This window comes from Candoia aspera, chromosome 5 (genome assembly GCF_035149785.1).
Source record: "Candoia aspera isolate rCanAsp1 chromosome 5, rCanAsp1.hap2, whole genome shotgun sequence".
Taxonomy (NCBI): domain Eukaryota; kingdom Metazoa; phylum Chordata; class Lepidosauria; order Squamata; family Boidae; genus Candoia; species Candoia aspera.
In genome coordinates this window covers 84,596,876-84,615,144 of record NC_086157.1, presented here as the reverse complement: position 1 = coordinate 84,615,144, position 18,269 = coordinate 84,596,876, and the positions used below count along the sequence as shown (strand labels likewise).

The window sequence follows — 18,269 nt, the reverse complement described above, 5'->3', positions numbered from 1 at the left end:
ACAAAGCAGGACATAGGCTGATAGAATTTTGCCAAGACAACTCACTCTGCATAACAAACACTCTCTTCCAACAACCTAAGAGGCGGCTTTATACATGGACTTCCCCAGATGGACAACACCGAAATCAGATTGACTACATCCTTTGCAGCCAAAGGTGGCAGACATCTATACAGTTGGTAAAAACAAGACCTGGAGCTGACTGTAGTTCAGATCACGAACTTCTTCTTGCACAATTTAGGATCAGACTAAAGAGATTACAGAAGACCCACAGATCAGCTAGATATGAGCTCACTAAGGAATATGCAGTGGAGGTGAAGAATAGATTTAAGGGACTGGACTTAGTAGATAGGGTCCTGGAAGAACTACGGACAGAAGTTCGCAACATTGTTCAGGAGGTGGCAACAAAATAGCAATTCATGGAGCAGGAATTGCCAGATGTATAAGCTGGGTTTAGAAAAGGCAGAGGAACTAGGGACCAAATTGCCAATAACCGCTGGATAATGGAAAAAGCCAGGGAGTTTCAGAAAAACATCTATTTCTGTTTTATTGACTATTCTAAAGCCTTTGACTGTGTGGACCATAACAAATTGTGGCAAGTTCTTAGTGGTATGGGGATACCAAGTCTTCTTGTATGCCTCCTGAAGAATCTGTATAACAACCAAGTAGCAACAGTAGGAACAGACAACGGAACAACAGACTGGTTTAAGATTGGGAAAGGAGTACAGCAGGGCTGTATACTGTCACCCTACCTATTCAACTTGTACGCAGAACACATCATGCGACATGCTGGGCTTGAGGAATCCAAGGCTGGAGTTAAAATTGCTGGAGGAAACATTAACAATCTCAGATATGCAGATGATACCGCTTTGATGGCTGAAAGTGAAGAGGAGCTGAAGAGCCTTATGCTGAAGGTGAAAGAAGAAAGTGCAAAAGCTGGCTTGCAGCTAAACCTCAAAAAACCAAGATTATGGCAACCAGCTTGATTGATAACTGGCAAATAGAGGGAGAAAATGTAGAAGCAGTGAAAGACTCTGTATTTCTAGGTGTGAAGATTACTGCAGATGCTGACTGCAGTTAGGAAATCAGAAGACGCTTAATCCTTGGGAGAAGTGCAATGACAAATCTCGATAAAATAGTTGAGAGCAGAGACATCACACTGACAACAAAGGTCCGCACAGTTAAAGCAATGGTGTTCCCCATAGTAACATATGGCTGCAAGAGCTGGACCATAAGGAAGGCTGAGAGAAGGAAGATCAATGGAACTGTGGTGTTGGAGGAAAATTCTGAGAGTGCCTTGGACTGCAAGAAGATCAAACCAGTCCATCCTCCAGGAAATAAAGCCAGACTGCTCACTTGAGGGGATGATATTAAAGGCAAAACTGAAATACTTTGGCCACATAATGAGAAGACAGGACACCCTGGAGAAGATGCTGATGCTAGGGAGAGTAGAGGGCAAATGGAAGAGGGGCTGACCAAGGGCAAGGTGGATGGATGATATTCTAGAGGTGATGGACTTGTCCCTGGAGGAGCTGGGGGTGTTGACGACCGACAGGAAGCTCTGGCGTGGGCTGGTCCATGAAGTCACAAAGAGTCGGAAGTGACTGAACGAATAAACAACAACAACATCAAGCTTAGAATTACAATCCCTCTTACCATGAATATCCCTATGTTATTGTATTTCCTTTTGCTTTTCCCCCTAAAGGATCTGCCTCTTATTTTTTGGATTTATAATTATGTCTGAAGTGCACTTTCCTAGAGATGTTTACAGCTGATTTACTTGTTTATAACATATGTAGTAGGCTGAATGCAATAATTGTACCAACATCCTTATATGAAAAGATGCACCTAAACAGATAAACCTCAGATCATATGCATCCTTCATCAACTTGCTACCATAAACTGCTATTCGCTTCTGACAGCTTGTCAAGATAAAGTGGTATTTAACTGCTATTTCCTCTTGCTGACTTCCTCCATCAGAATAAGCTCGTGAATAATGAGCGTTGTGTGAGAGCAACTCCACTTACGTTCATATTATGTGCATATTAACAGGGATAGCAGCTGAAGAAGAAGGGATATTTCAGCAGGCAACTGAAGAAAGAAGATTTAGGTTTGGTGTCTCTCAAATGAGTCTCCTCTTGAGTTGCCTTCCATTCTTCTGTCCTGTTTTCTTCTTATACAGTATAAGCCAGCCTTTCTCAACCTTTTCACCCTGGAGGAACCCTTGAAATATTTTTCAGGCCTCATGTAACCCCTGCACATTCAGGCTCAAATATAGGCCAGAAATTACAAAATTATATTAATTTCATGTATAGGCCTGTATATATGCATTAACAATATTCTTAAACTAAAAATAAAGAACAGAACTTACCTCTTTAATGTGAAGTTGCCCAAAGTTGAAATAATTTTTTAAATTGTGATTTCCCAGGGAACCCCTAGTGATCTCTTGCAGAACCCTAGGATTCCATGGAATCCTGGTTGAGAAACCCTGGTAAAAGCTAATTGAGCAATATTCTCAAACCGTGGACACATAGGCTAGTGAAACAGGAACTAAATTCAGATACTACCAAAATCATTGCCAGTTCAATACAGAGTTTCTTATTATTTAGGAAGTTATATTTCAAACATGTAAAATGGAACTCCTGTAAGAAAGACATGCAGCAGAACATGGTATGGTTATCTATGGCCAAATATATACTTTTTAGGCTATTTTATCAAGCAAATGGGCAACCATACTTCTCTGCAGTATCCAAGAACCAAAATATGTGTTATGCAGGAAATCTGTGATCAGATCTTGCCATTTTTAAAGAAGATTAAAAAGCTGGTGAAAAACATCCTGACTTAGATGGGGATTGCACAATTTCTCATTAATTTTTTTTCTAATTTCTCCATCTGGAGAAAAATGTAGGTATTTGGGTCTTCCGATTAATCTTCAAGCTTTTATCATTTATGTTGTTGTTGTTGTTTATTTGTTTAGTCGCTTCCGACTCTTTGTGACTTCATGGACCAGCCCACGCCAGAGCTTCCTGTCGGTCGTCAACACCCCCAGCTCCACCAGGGACAAGTCCGTCACCTCTAGAATATCATCCATCCATCTTGCCCTTGGTTGGCCCCTCTTCCTTTTGCCTTCCACTCTCCCTAGCATCAACATCTTCTCCAGGCTGTCCTGTCTTCTCATTATGTGGCCAAAGTATTTCAGTTTTGCCTTTAATATCATCCCCTCAAGTGAGCAGTCTGGCTTTATTTCCTGGAGGATGGACTGGTTTGATCTTCTTGCAGTCCAAGGCAATGATGAAGTATGGATAAGTGATTTGATCTCATAATTGCAGGAACTATATACTGTTACGAATTTTGAAATAAGCAAAACTGAACTTGCAAACACAGAAATGGAAGTACTCAGATATATACAACATATATCTCTCTTCCTATTTCAGCAGGTGACAGCACCTGGCTGACCTCAGTTTGGAATCTAAGCAGAGTTGTACCTGTTTGGTACTTCAGCATGGATCAGGAAATTCCAGGATTGTAGACTAGATTGGTAAATTTAAAAAGCATTCCAGAAGAAGATAATGGAAAACAATTTCTAGACTGTTGCCACAGTAAGTATGTGAATGTGTTCATGAAATTTCAAGGATTCAAGCTTGTCTCAAAAAAAAGAAAAACCACTTCTGAAAAATGATACACATATATTACCTATGTTATAAAAATAAAATATTGTTCAGTTAGTTCAGGCTGGTCCCTGATATAAGTAAAATAAGAAATGGTGAAGAAAGTGACTGGTGTATAGTTCAGTACCATCAATTGTAGTATCCTTCTGGGTACCCTGCAAGGGTTGGGAGTTGAGGACATTGTGTTGCAGTGGTTCCACTCCTTCCTAAGCACATGGTTCCAGTCAGTGATCCTGAGTGATGAGCAATCAAGACCTTAGCTGCCACAGGACTTGGTCCTCTTGCCTATGCGTTTAATATTTTTTTGAAAACTCTGGGAAAGGTCAACCATAGGTTTGGGGTGAGATATCATCACTATGCTGATTATTCCAGTTGGTCATTTTTACCCTAGGCCAAGATATAATGGATATTCTCACCCAGTGTGTGGAAACTGTAGGGGAACTGGATGAGATAAGGGAAGCTTAGGCTGAATCCTATCAAGATAAACTTGCTATTTGTCAGAAACTATTTGCCTCTCTCTTAGTTCCTATTTTAGTTCTGGAAGGGATTGCAATCCTCCAGAAAGAGCAGATCTGCAATCTAGGGATTGTCCTGGATTCATGGCTCTTGTTACATCAGCAAGAAGAGACTGCAGCCATGGGAGCATTTGTCCAGCTTTGGCTAGTGTGTCAGTTGTGACTTTTCTTGCAGCACAAGGATCTGGCAATAGTAAATTTTGCCCTCATCATTTCCAGACTGGATTATTGTAATGCCCTCTATTTGGGACTGCCTTTGAAGATGACCGAGAAGCTTCAGTTGATGTTGACAGCAGCTGCTGTTTACTTGTGAATGAGTTCAGCAGTCTTATACCTTTATTGCACTTAAATTAAACTTGTAAATACATGCATAGCCATAAGTGATTGGCTATGCAGATATTTACAAGTTTAATTTAATGTTGATCTTCAGACCATTATAAGGCTTGGTCCAGGACATTTTCAGGACTGTCTTCTCTGAATGGATTCAGCCCAATCTGTGTAAACAACATGGAAGAGATACTGTAGATCCCTATGTCATGATATTACAGTGGCAGGACCCAGGAAGCAGCCATTCTCTGGGGCTACCGTGGCAGCTTAGAAAAGCTTTTCTTCCCCAAATATAGATGGTCACTTCACTTTAAGAAAGTGGGAAAAACTGCTGTTTTGCTACATATTTGGACCCTAGTGTCTTTTTTTTTTGCCCAATTTACCTGCTTTATTACTGATTTTAGTTAAATTTTAATATATTATGTTTAATAGGTTGAATTTATGCATGTTGTCCAAACTTGACTGAATGGAATAGTATACAATTTTTTTGCAGTGTATAAATAAATGCAAACTTAATTTCAGTATTACAGTAGATTTCCTTTAACATTACCTTGTATTAGGTTTCAGGTTTTCCACTGTAGAATGGGTTTGATTTGTGGTTATAATGGACTTATCTTTTCCAGCTGGGCCTCCATTTTCTGTTGATACAACTTTATATTCTGAAATTAAGAAGATCATGTTCAATTATTGCTTACACCATTTTAGTTTTGTAAAATCTGTTTATCAGGGGTCTATTTTGCTCCTTCATGCTCCTACTGTAAACAAGTTAAAATATAGTTCAAAGTGTGTTTCTTTTAAAAATTAGAACATTTTACCACTGAATTCAATAAACAAATTTCACTTTAGTTGCATATTTAATATAGCTTAATTCTGGAATAATATATCAATAATATATCATTCTATTGGCCAGTAAACCTATTTAATGTCTCATAACTTTTTAAAACTGCTGAGGTAGAAATCAATACAGAAATAAGCAATCACAACAGACTGCCCCAACTTTATTTATTTATTTATTTGGCCTAAGACACTGGTTTAATTATAATCAAAATGGGCATAATTGATAATATCCTCAATCAGGGCTTCCAGGGGGACATGGCAGACTGAAGATGAAAGTGGAACCGACAACCGCAGTGAAGAACAAAGAGCCGATGAGTAGACCAGCTCTTTGGAACCTCTCAGGACAAGGAAAGGATGGGAGATTATCCACATGTGCTCCAGATGGTTGCTCCTCACAAGGAGACTGCAGGATAGCATTCTCCTATGGGTTTGGGCACCAGGAGACAATGGGAATAGCTATCTTGCTCACAACCATGGTCGGCGCCTTTTAAATAACACCAAGTTTACTAACCTCACTTGCTAATCACTTTTGGAAATTGCTAATTAACTACTTCTAAGCTATTAGAGACCTTGGAATGACAAATTTGAAGATGCTGGGTGAGTTTGCCTTCAACCCTGAACAAAAGAGAATTTTAATCTTTAAGAATTTAAAGATTCTGGAAAAAAAAAGCTAAATAAAATTTTGATCTTAGAAAGATATAAATGGACTAAGGATCCAGTTAAATTTGAAATATTGAAAATCTTTTACAATAAGATTTTGGAATTAATTATAAAGAACAAACAACTTATCATGGGAAACAGATCCTGTTTTGGTGTTTGCAAGACATAAAGATAAGTAATTTCATGATTTTAAAAACTGGACACTAGAGGGGACTAAAGATTTTAGGCAGAGATAAATACATGCCTACAAAATGATGCAAAACATTGTAACAATGAAAATGCTGAAGGAGACTTTTGAAGAATGGAGTTAGAAAAGAGTAGTCACAATATCAATGTTGTCAGCAATGATGTCTGCTTCTATGGATAGACTGTCCAAAAGATGTTATTGCAGAAATGACAGATGTAGAACAAATTTTATCTGACAAGATAGAGATGGTATTAAAAGTGGATTTATACCTGACAGACTAAGAGAATGACTTAGAAAAGGATGTTTTGTGGGATATACAAAAGAAAACTGAGGTTTTCAAATTTAAAAGGGAAATACAAATGACAAACCAAGAGACATTGAAAAAGTGACCTGGATAATGTTTTTCCTATTGGATTTACAAAAGAGGCTTGTTAAAGCCTTGATGAACTCTGTGCAATGGGTCAAAGAAGAAATGATGAGCAATCAAATCCTACAACAATATTTGAATGAACTAAAGATTAAGCCTGTTAGGAGTAAAAGGAAGGAATATAAAGCTGGTTTATTTGATCAAGGTTAAAACAAGATATGTTGTTACTGCTGGCAAGCTTTATGGACTTTCTGCTGACACCAGGACTGAAAAGATGCTGTTTTATGGATTTGTTTATAGATAAGAGATGGAATATGGGAAGAAGAGGTAAATGTTTATAACTTTAGAGGGGATGAAAAGTCACTAAACTTGTTTATATTTGTGATTAAGGTTGGAAGTCACTTCTTTATATATGTCTTTTCTCTTTATTATAGTCTTACTTTTCTCTTCTCTTTTTTCTTTTTACTTGCACATTTTGCTCCCTTTTTTAATTAAGTTTGTATTAGATTTTACTATTATAATCAAAATTCTTAATAAAAATTAAATATATAGATAATATCTTCAGAATAATACTATAAGTATGTGCAATAAACTGGAAACATACTTTTTTTTTCTTGAAACCTACAAAGGCTGAAAAGAATTATGACTTTTTAAAATAGAGGAAGCAATTTCAATCAGAAGGTTTCAGTAACAAAAAAACGAAACATAACTTAATAGCAATGACTGCATTTTAGCTTTCATTTATAGAAAATTGAGAGAAAACAATTATTTTGATTATTTCTTTCCACTAATAGAATGTAAATGCCTCTGTTAAGAAAATATAATAATTCAAAAACATAAGGATGCAAATGAAAAAAGTTTGGTAGTGAAACTACTGTTCAACATCATTCCAAACAAAACTTAGTTTGTGTCTGTGGTTATTCTTATATATATATATATAAAAAAGTTCTGGCCCAACATTATCTGTACATACCTATTCAAAATGCCTAGAATCAACTTAGTATTTGGTGGATAGACTTTTAAAGATAGAATCATTGCCACATTTGACCATAAAAAGAATACTTGTGGATTTATTTTTAAAAAAAATAGAACTCATATTATATTACAAAATAAGGAGATAAAGGCCTTACTGAAAGTAACTATATTCCTAGAAATTGATAAAATTCTTTAGTCAACTAGTCATTTCTCCCAAATGTGGTGTGAATAAAAAGGTGTTAGTTCTAAATGGCCTTTTTAGAAATTGGCTTTAGAAGATGGGAGTTGAGCCCTTGGTCCAGAATTATTCATTCTCTTCTGGAAAAATTATTAGCTGACTGAATGTTTAAACATACTTGCAATACTTAAAATTTATTTTCAGATATATACAAGGCCCATTGTGTTGAAACATATCCCTGATCAGAGATTGCTTGAATAGAAATCCTGAGCTTTGTAGAGAGCAAAATTTGATTGTGCTGTCTCAGAGAACTAGTTACCAAAATATCAGTTACTATATAACATTAGCAACATCACTAATAACTAAAGAAACTAAGGAAGTATGATAATTCTTACTATCAACAAGAATTGACCATGAACACCTTAACAAAATTTTCAGTGAATTCAGAGCACACAGAAGAATTGCTTGACATTAGTTGCCATGGACAGGGAACACCATCAAAAGGTCATCTGTTAATTAATTAGGGTATGAATTTTAGTTAGAATAGAAATCACAGAACTAAAAAAAATAGAAGTTTTAATAAAATAGGCTGAAGAACACTAAAAAGCCCCCGGCTTGGAAAAAGTGTGTGTGTTTACATAGTGACTGTAACAGGACAAAAATCTAGCTAACCTGTAACAGTTTCATTATCTGGCTTTTGCCAATCCAGTATGATAAAAGATGGACATCCCTCAACAGTCACCACAGTGAGGTTTGTAGGAGGTTTTTGGGGGGCATTAATAGCCATGTCTGTGTCATCCTCCATCTCTGTTGGGAAGTGTTGCAGAGTATCTGTGATGGAACATGGAACATCATCTTCTTTTTGTATGTATTTCACATGGTCACCTGAAAAGACAAGAACAACATTTAGACTGAGCACAAAAGAGATGAAAAAGCAATCCAAAATATATTACTTTAGATGGTGGTATATTACTTCAGATGATTGTTCACAAAGAGAAATGCTTTTCCACGAAGTATTTTCATTATAAACTTCTTAATGAGAGGGTAGATGCTAGCTTGGAATCCTTTCTCTCCTCTGATATCTACTTAGAAAAAAAACACATTTCTATGTTTGATATTTGGGAGTATTCTATCACTTCAGCCATTTGCTGCCCCAAATGTAAAACCGAAGCCTCAGATCTTTGAAATATGCTTACTTTCCAAAATGGGTAGAACTAAAATTAGAGCATCCTTGTCAGATATCCATTTCCCTTTTTACATCTGAAAATATGATCTGTGAATCAGTTTTAGATCTTGGTTCAATTAGGATCTTCCCTGAAATAAAGAGTATCTACAAATGGTTAATGATGGTTGCTGGATGTATTAGATGAAACTGGGCTATAATGTTCAGCCTCTGTTGCTCCCATCCTGTTTCCCTTGAACAGAGGGAGACTCATCCTCTGTTCAATCCTCCTAATATTTTATTACAGTAAAAAAAAGTAACATTGCTAAAGAAAATTGTCATAAGATATTGTAAAATATTTTTAGAAACTAAAATTAGTAATTTTCCTGTACCATATTAAAGTTGGCGGTGTAAAGTAGCAGCAAGGCTGTTTAAATTAATGTATAGGTCACAGTTTGACAAAATCCAGTTTATCTACAAAGAAGTAGTTTATCCTGCATGAATAATAAAACCTGACCTAAAATCTCTCTATAGTATTCTGTCTTAAAGAACAGTGTAACATGTAAAGAGCAATGTAATATGTAATGTAAAATATCTCTACTGTCTCTTACCACAAACCTAAATTTGTAAATTTCTTGGGTCCTACCTACATCTTCAGTTAAGCCAGAAATAAATTTGGTCAGGACTGAAACAGGGCTGGTATAGAACCACTGAGATTTGGGATTGTTTTTGAAATGGCACACACTCCTCATATGAAGAGTTAGGAGTTTAGATATAGGGTGCAAATTTTTGTTTTAGGGAGTATATGTGTCCAGTAAGTATATGTGGGTTATTTGAGCTATTTTTGAAATAAGTCCAGCAATATACACCCACATGTGGGAAGCAGGCTGTGAGGGTTATCACAGGCACCTGTGACTGCCTCCCTCCCTCCTACACTACTTCAAACCTCCTCTCAGTAGCAGGATGGCGGAACGGCTGATAAGAGCCTTCGTTTGTAACAGCTGGGGGAGGAGGAGGAGGAGGAGGGGGCGAGAGGAAGCAGGTGAGTTTGCAGAGATGGTGTGTTTAGAGGTCTTGCAGGCAGCCAGAAAGTTAAAGATAGCAGCTGAAGGGATGGAGGAATGTTTGTTTTTCCCCACAGAGACATTGGAGGTCCTGAAGAAACAACACGATGAAGCACAGTCCTACTGCAAACGTGTGGAACAAGGGGCAAGTGTGTACAAACTGCCCAATAACAGAAGCTCTCTATACTAGCTATTGTAGTGGTAAACTAGTAGTAGAAGTAGTAAAATAAGAATAAGTAGAGTAAATGCATATTAGTGTAGAGTAGAAATAGTGTAGAATATAGTTAGATAAGGATAGAAGAACGTTGAATTGTGTAATTCTATTAGTCATATACAGTTGTAATTGAAATTATTCAAACTCCATTGCAAATCAGGTTGATTGTCAAAATGTACAAACTTTCAGCTGCTTGCAATGAACAGATCAAACAACAGCAATTGAAATAGCTCAACACAACGAATGCTTCAAGTGGTGCCCCAAAGTCAACTGAAAATGCAACTTATCATGACTTCTCCAGTCTCAGAATTATTCAACCCCTTCATGGCAAGCATCTTCAGTACTTAGTAGAGCACCCTTTTGCTCTTATGACCTGCTGCAAATGAGATGCATAGCCAGACACCAGCTTCTGGCAGCGTTCCTGAGGAATCTTAGCCCATTCCTCATGAGCAATGGTCTCCAGTTCAGTAATCTTCTTGGGTTTGTGTGTTGCATCCACCTTCTTCAAATCCCACCAGAGATTTTCTATGAGGTTCAAGTCAGATGACTGTGATGGCCACTAGAGAATCTTCCAGGACTTCTCATGCATCCAAGCCTTAGTGGAATTTGAGGTATGCTTGGGATCATTGTCCTGTTGGAAGGTCCAATGATGCCCAAGCTTCAGCTTCCTTACAGATGGCATGACGTTTCCTCCTAGGATTTCCTGATACTTCAATGAATCCATCTTGCTGTCCACACACTGCAGGTTTCCAGTGCCAGAGGATGCAAAACAACCCCAAGCATCACTGAGCCACCACCATGCTTAACTGTAGGCAGAGTGTTCTTTTCAGCATATGCTTCATTCTTCTTCTTCCAGACATACCACTAATCCATCGGGCCGAAAAGTTTTGTTTTGCTCCACAGAACAGAATCCCAAAACTTCTGTGGCTTATTTATATGATTTTGAGCATATTGGAGCTGACTTATCTTGTGCTTTTGGGTCAGTAGTGTGCACGTCTTGGAGTTCTGGCATGGAAACCTTCTGTGTTTAGTACACGCCTTACTGTGCTCACTGAAACCTCAGTGCCTGTTGCCACCAAGTCTTGCTGCAGGTCTTTTGCAGTTACTCGAGGGTTTCTCTCCACCTGCCTTCTCAGAAATCTGGTTGCGCCATTGACAGCTTCCTTTTTCTGCCCCATCCAGGTAGTGTCACCACTGTTCCTTTAACTTTGAACTTGCGAACTATGCTTCCAATGGTGTCTCTAGGAACATTCAGTGCCTTCGCTATCTTTTTGTATCCTGTTCCTTGTTTGTGAAGGGCGATGATCTCTTCTCTTACCTTTTTGGACCAATCTTTTGACTTAGCCATACTGTATTTCTAACATGCAGTCAAACGTGACACTCAACAAACCCCGAGCCAGTTCAGGTATTTCATGTGTTCCAGCTCAAGCACACCTGGTGCAACTAATGAAGCCCTTGATTAGCTGCATCAGCTGTGCTTGCGACAACACCCGTCTTGCATATTGTATGTGTGCTGTTGTGACGGATTCTATTCAGGGGGTTGAATAATTTTGAGACTGGAGAAGTCATTATAAGTTGCATTTTCAGTTGACTTTGGGGGCACCACTTGAAGCATTCGTTGTGTTGAGCTATTTCAATTGCTTTTGTTTGCTTTGTTCATTGCAAACAGCTGAAAGTCTGTACATTTTGACAATCAACCTTATTTGCAATGGGGGTTGAGTAATTTCAATTACATCTGTAGGTTAGTTAGTAATAAGTTAGGATTGTTAGATATTAGTCATGCAGTTATATGGTACACACTTTTCTACTGTACATAGTTGGTTTATAATAAAAACACATTCCAACCTATAAAGGGGAGATATAAAAACTCGAAGTGGTGTAGAGTGCAGTACTTTTTGGGGAAACTATTTGAGTCTGGAACAATCAACCTGTGGGTATAAAAAGAACCTGTGACACCACACATGCACACACACATAAAATACATATGCATTTATACATAAATACATAAAATACATATGTATTTCTAGGAAGCCTCATCTGTGGGAAGAAAAGTTATTGGGCTTTGCTTTTATGGAACAGAAAGGTAGAAGAGCACAGGAGCAAGGGAGTTGTTCAGACTGAATTTCTTGGTTGTTGCCAAAGTTTCTCATCTGGACTGTTTAGCAAGAAAGGAGGCATAGAGTCAAACTGGCATGAGCACAGGACAGCAGCAGCTTAAACGATAAGTGGATATATACACTGTGACTTAGTCTCCAAAACTCCGTCAGTTCTCACACAGTAAGTGATAATGACTATTCAGAATGCCTTAGTGTTCACTGAATGAAGCTGAGAGGTCTCTTCTGGGCAGACACTGGGATGCATAAATTGGCAATTCTGTACCAGGTGCTGGCATAGTCTAGTTACCAGCCACTATTCTGGTAAGTGAAGTGAGAAAGGACAGGATAAATACTTCATGCAGCAGCACTTCCATGTTCTACAATGAGTTTCACTAATTTTATTGCCTTCTATGAGCCTACCTCAGCTAGAACTGCCATCCAAATGCAGGAAATTGTCTACAACAATGCTGACTGCATGTATCAGGGACACCTGCTACTGTAAATCCTCTGGGAAGGACTGATCTATACAGCAGCATTTGGCTGTTCCTGTCACCTGGTAGTATGGCCAATAGCATATTGCCATTTCCTACCTATTATACTGTATGTCTCTTGCATGAACAGTTGCCAAGCTAAAATAAAACGAAACACTTCATAATATATCAAATGATCTTAAGATGAAAACCCCTGAAAATGACTACCACCTGAAAGGGAAGGACTGCCAGCTAGAAGGAAAATGAAGTTTCATTAAAGAAGAATTCACTTTAAGAACTTGGAGGATAAAAAAACATATTGCTTAATCGCTTTTTTGTATGAGATAATATTAAGCATACCTGTATACCTTGGTGTGCCTGTAATATCAGTCTCTGTTGTAGGGATAGAACTGAACATTGGATTACCTAAGCACAAAACAATAACATAACATTAATGAGAGCTCTAGTTTTCTACCCTGAAACAACAGCTTGTGTTCAAAACCTGTGAGTGCAATAGCACCTCCTCTCATGATCCCTGGCGAATGGTATAAATAACACTAAAATTAAAACTAGGCTAAAAATACACCCTAACTTTAATTTTCCAGAGCTATAGCTTCAAAGCTGTATTATGCTGATAAACATAGTCATTATGCCTAATGATGATTTGTCTAAACACGTGATCCATTTTACATAGATTCATCTATGTAAAATACTTAACTATTTTTCCTCACTTGAGCTCTAATAGCACCTCACTTCATATATTCAAATCTGTTATTTTTAAAACTGCATCAGCTTCAACAAAAGTATCCTAACTTGGACTGCACAGTGATATAGGGCTTTGAAAATGACCTTTAATTTTTTAGGGTGACATGTGCAAACAGCTTTTTTTGTCAATTTGCAATTGATATTCCATTAGACTACTTCTAATACTTTAACAATGCTAGTAACTCATTTTCAAAAACTCAAGGACTTTTGGATACTGGCTTCCTTGCTAAACCAACTGGATGCTAACATAGTTATCTTGTTTTGTGTGTGTGCCTTTGAGTCAGTGTTGACTCCTGGCAACTGCCTGGACAAGTCCCTGCAGTTTTCTTTGCAAGACTTCAGAAGTAGTTTGCCTTCCTCAGGCTGAGAGAGAGTGACTGGCTCAAGGCTTTGTGGCTAAGGCAGGACTAGAACTCACAGTCTCCTGGTTTCTAGCCTGGTGCCTTAACCACTGCACCAAACCAGCTCTCAACATAGCTATCTACTTTAAGAATATAAGAGCCCTGATGGATCAGCCCCCCTCCTCACTGCAATCCATGTCATATAACTATTTCTATGGAAACTCCATAAGAAGCACATGAACGCAGCAGCACCTTTTTCTGCATATTCATCAGAATCTCTATATAATAGTATTTGGGATAATGAAAGAAATGTACAGTCATGAAGAACAGTAGCCATTGTTGAATGTACTGCCTTGTTGCATTAACTGTATATTTTGTGAAAACAAGTATATCCTTTCGTCTATCCTGAACTGCATACTGTAACCACAGCTTTATCAATTATGATATAATACATTTGTATTATAAAAAAATATATTTTCTCCACCCAAAGCATATTCTACATTTCCCATTACTTTTTGATTCAAAGCTTAAAGAATACATAAAAACCTTTCCCATAGGAGAAATAGTCCGTAGACAATTTTAGTTGCCATTTTCTGTATGTTTGTAATGGACTTTGTTGCAGAACAGTAATCATAAATATGTATAGTATTCTAAATGTGGTTTGTAGTATATATTAATAGAGGAATAAACAACCTCTGTCTCTGAATCACAGTTTCTATGTTCCTCACCACCGACTAGGCTGATGAGAGTGGCTGATCAGATGTCCTAGATTAGTATTAAGCTGTTAAAGATAATTACTTTTGATTCTTTTTCTAATTATCTAAACAAAACCAATGTCTTTTTCACAGCAGGCCATTATGCATCTTTATGAAATGAAACTACCTTGCATTGAATCTCATTTAACACCTATTTTCACAGTCTGGAAAAGTCCCTTTGATGTTCTTCACAATGCCTTATTGTTTTAACCATCCTATATAATTGGATGAACTTGGGCACCTTACTGGTCACCTCTAATTCCAAATAACTGATGAAAATGAAGTAACGTAACATAGTTGCTAAGTGCCCGCACCAACTCCTTGCAGGTTACAGCCCTTCTCTGTGAAAACTGACCAGTTTTTCCTACATTCCCCTTCCTGTTCTTTGGTTAGTTACTTATGGAAATTTCAGCAGAACCATGATTGCCTTGGATGTCATGTGTGTCTCTGTCAGGCTTATCTCAGTATCAAAGGAATCAGATTGCAGGACTGACTGCAAATAGTTGTCCTGGTGTTCCTTTAAACAACATTAAACCTTCTCCCAGCTCCCAACATTCTAAGAATCAACTCAGTAAGAGTCCTCTTACAGCTATTCCTAAGACTTGCAGAAGTAAGGTCTGGAATTCAGCAGAGTAATATAAGAAAAATGTCCACTGATATTTGGAATTGTATCATAACTATTGGAATTGCTATTAATTTATGCATGAAGCTACAAGACTGGCATTATATAAAAACACAAAGAAAACTTGGAACTGTGCTATTCCATTCTTACTGTAATCTGGAGAAGAAGCTGCTGTAGGTAGCTTTTTAGCTGCATTTGTTTTCACAAGGGAACTTGGCCAAGTGGGTTTTGCTACGGGAGACGTGAGAAATGAAGAAGCTCGTGGCATCAAGACATTTCCTATTTGGAAAAAAGGGAATTTGAATATCTAACTGGAATCTATACAGGCTTGATTTAAAATTTAAAATTTAAAATCCTCTTGATTAATGAATGTCTTCTATCATTATGAAGTGTATTATGTCATAATGGTAAAAGACATTCATTAATCAAGAGAATTACTTAAAGTAGAAATGTCCCTTTTGAGTAATTTTACACAAATAGAGGCAGATATGCATTTTCACCCAGATATAAATTATTGAATGTAAGTGATTAAAGTATAAATGAGTCCCCCATTGGGGGAGATGGGCGGTGATATAAATTTAATAAATAAATAAATGTATTTATTAAGACATTTCTAGTGTTCCATGTCTGTACAATTGGTAGTTTATTTTCCATTGATTATCATACACTACTGTATGTAGTGAGAAGGTTAAATAAAGGAAGCTTGATTCAGCTGATCTATGTAAAATAGATTTATATCCATTGAAAAGGAAAAAAAATGTGAAACAAATGGGCCAAAATGCACTTTACAGTGTGGAGCTCTGTATTGATATTGTTTGCCCACATTTAATTTAATTACCTGACTGAAATATCCTTTCTTATGGTGCACTTGAATTTGTATTCTCACATCCCCATCTGAAGGATTTAGTAACATTAAATATTTTTGTAAAATCTCTCACTGGGTTCTTGTTTGCTCCTCCAACACAAACTTCTTGGCTAGCCCCATAATATCTCTATTCTTCTCCCCAGTATACCCATGTACTTGTCTAGGTCCACCACCCTCTCTACATATTCCAGTCCCATTAAGGGACCTTTTCCAGTTGCTACCTGTTGTGGCATGATACCAACCTTTTTATTTCTAACACCTTCCTCAGGATCTACCTTTTCCATGAAACCAGTAACAAAATTCCTAACCCACATAAAGTAATTTACTATAGCCTTCTCAAGCCTGATGTCAGCTAGATAGTATACCAACAAACATCTGTAATCTCTAAACAGTGTGGTAATATTGATTTGTAATTTTGATATTTGTTCTACAAAGCCAAGGGTATTATATTACAGATACTGTAGGTACTTCTAGCCCAAAAGGTCTTAGTGGTACTATTCAAAACTATAGTTATTCCACCTTTTCTTCCTTAATATTTTTTTTTCTGTGGGAAAAAGGACGTTGGAAACGTGTGTGTGTATTTGTGGTGGGGAGGAGATAGGAGAATTACACATGGCATGTGATGTTTTCTTCATTGCTCATCAATCCCATGAATAACACAGGAACAATAAATATTTTGTCTGGAAGCACTATAGGGTATTTAGAAAAGATTGTCATAGTTCAAATGAATCTTTGGATGACTGATCCCATGAATATCAATTGCATATAATCCAAAAATAAAAAGCATAAAAATGCTTGTTTTCTAGTTACACTGAGTATAACTACCCTTTGAGCATACTGTATATAAAGAAAGCCCTGTGCTTTATGACAATAAATTTAAGGAAAAAATCCTGTCGCTTACAAGGCTGACATACCTGAACGGCCAGGTTTACCAGTCACAGTGTTGGGTGGCAAAGGTCTTCTTCGTATTGGTGTAGTTCTGGCAGTAGCTACTGCATAATGTTACAAGATACCACTGTTAATGGAGGAACTGCACACCATGTGATCAGAAAGAGAAAACTGGCTAACAGCTACACTGCTCAAGCAAATTTTAAGGCATGAGCTTCAGCAATAAAAGCTGCAAAAGAACACAAAACAGAGACAGGAAGGAGCTGAAAGGTGTTATTTTGAGGCATTAAATTTCTTGCATGAAAATTGCATGCTTCTGGCACCAAACTAAATAAGAGCACAGCCAGGCAGCTAAACTAATTTGTTAGAATGTATGCTTCTTGTTAGTAAAGAATACTTACAGACCTTTGCTTTGTACTGTATTACTAGGTAACTGTCATCATAAGGGAAGTTAAGTCAAGGTGAAACACAATGCCCATTTTCTCTAGAAATAAGACCACTGTTTATACTGCCAAGATCTATGGATTGGGGCAATAGGGCAGCAGTAGTGTTATTTGGGGAACTGAACACAACCTGCATGCTCCCTCAGAAAACCACCACCAGGAGAAAAAACATTACCTAGCAAACAGCTCAGTGTAGATCTTTTGTTAAAGGGTGTTCAGTGCTTTCATGCAGTGGCAAGTGAGGGGAGGAAGGCTCTCCCCAAATTCCTTCTCCAGGTAGTCTGTCCTCCTTGAGGTAAGGAGTATGGTTTGAGATGAACTGAGATGAAACTGAATAGCTGCATAAAACACTTCATATCTGCTTAGCCAGATGTTTCAATTGCTTCGATTGTTTCAGAACTATGTACATAAAATTTTCTACTGTTTGTTTAAAATCCAGTCGAATTAGGCTGTGATTTTTAATTTATAAGTGCTACAGTTGTTGTTTTGTTTAAATGGTTATTGTAACTGCAGTAGTAAGTCTGTTTATATTCATGTTAATCCTCGGTCATTAATGAGGATAAAGTCCTTTTTAATTTTAAAGCCATTGTTTCCATGCATTCCTTCCAAGCTTTAATACTAGAATGAATTCAGTAGGAACAGTTTTCTAAAAATAAGTATATCAAGCTCATGCATAGCTTTAGTAAGACTGTGATATATGAATTAAAGACCAGCAAACACAAATACTGAAGAAGCATTAAATAGCATGGACTATTGAAATAATTGAAAATTCATATACTATATAAGTTCTTTTCACCACTATTTCCCACAAAGCAATTAATAATCCAAGTGAATAAATGATAAGAAAGCATTAACCTTTGCATACGTACTGAA

At 37.3% G+C, this 18,269-nt stretch overlaps 1 protein-coding gene across 1 annotated transcript in view; it reads right to left on the bottom strand.

Moving 5' to 3' along the window:
* ABI3BP (ABI family member 3 binding protein) overlaps positions 1 to 18,269 on the bottom strand; it is a 185,183-nt gene that overhangs the window by 10,374 nt on the left and 156,540 nt on the right. Inside the window, exons 41-45 of the mRNA XM_063304721.1 lie at positions 16,980 to 17,057; positions 15,351 to 15,479; positions 13,078 to 13,143; positions 8,384 to 8,596; positions 5,058 to 5,166 (exon numbers count right to left, since the gene is read on the bottom strand). Coding sequence (XP_063160791.1) covers positions 5,058 to 5,166; positions 8,384 to 8,596; positions 13,078 to 13,143; positions 15,351 to 15,479; positions 16,980 to 17,057 — 595 coding nt within the window. The remainder of the gene's footprint in view (positions 1 to 5,057; positions 5,167 to 8,383; positions 8,597 to 13,077; positions 13,144 to 15,350; positions 15,480 to 16,979; positions 17,058 to 18,269) is intronic.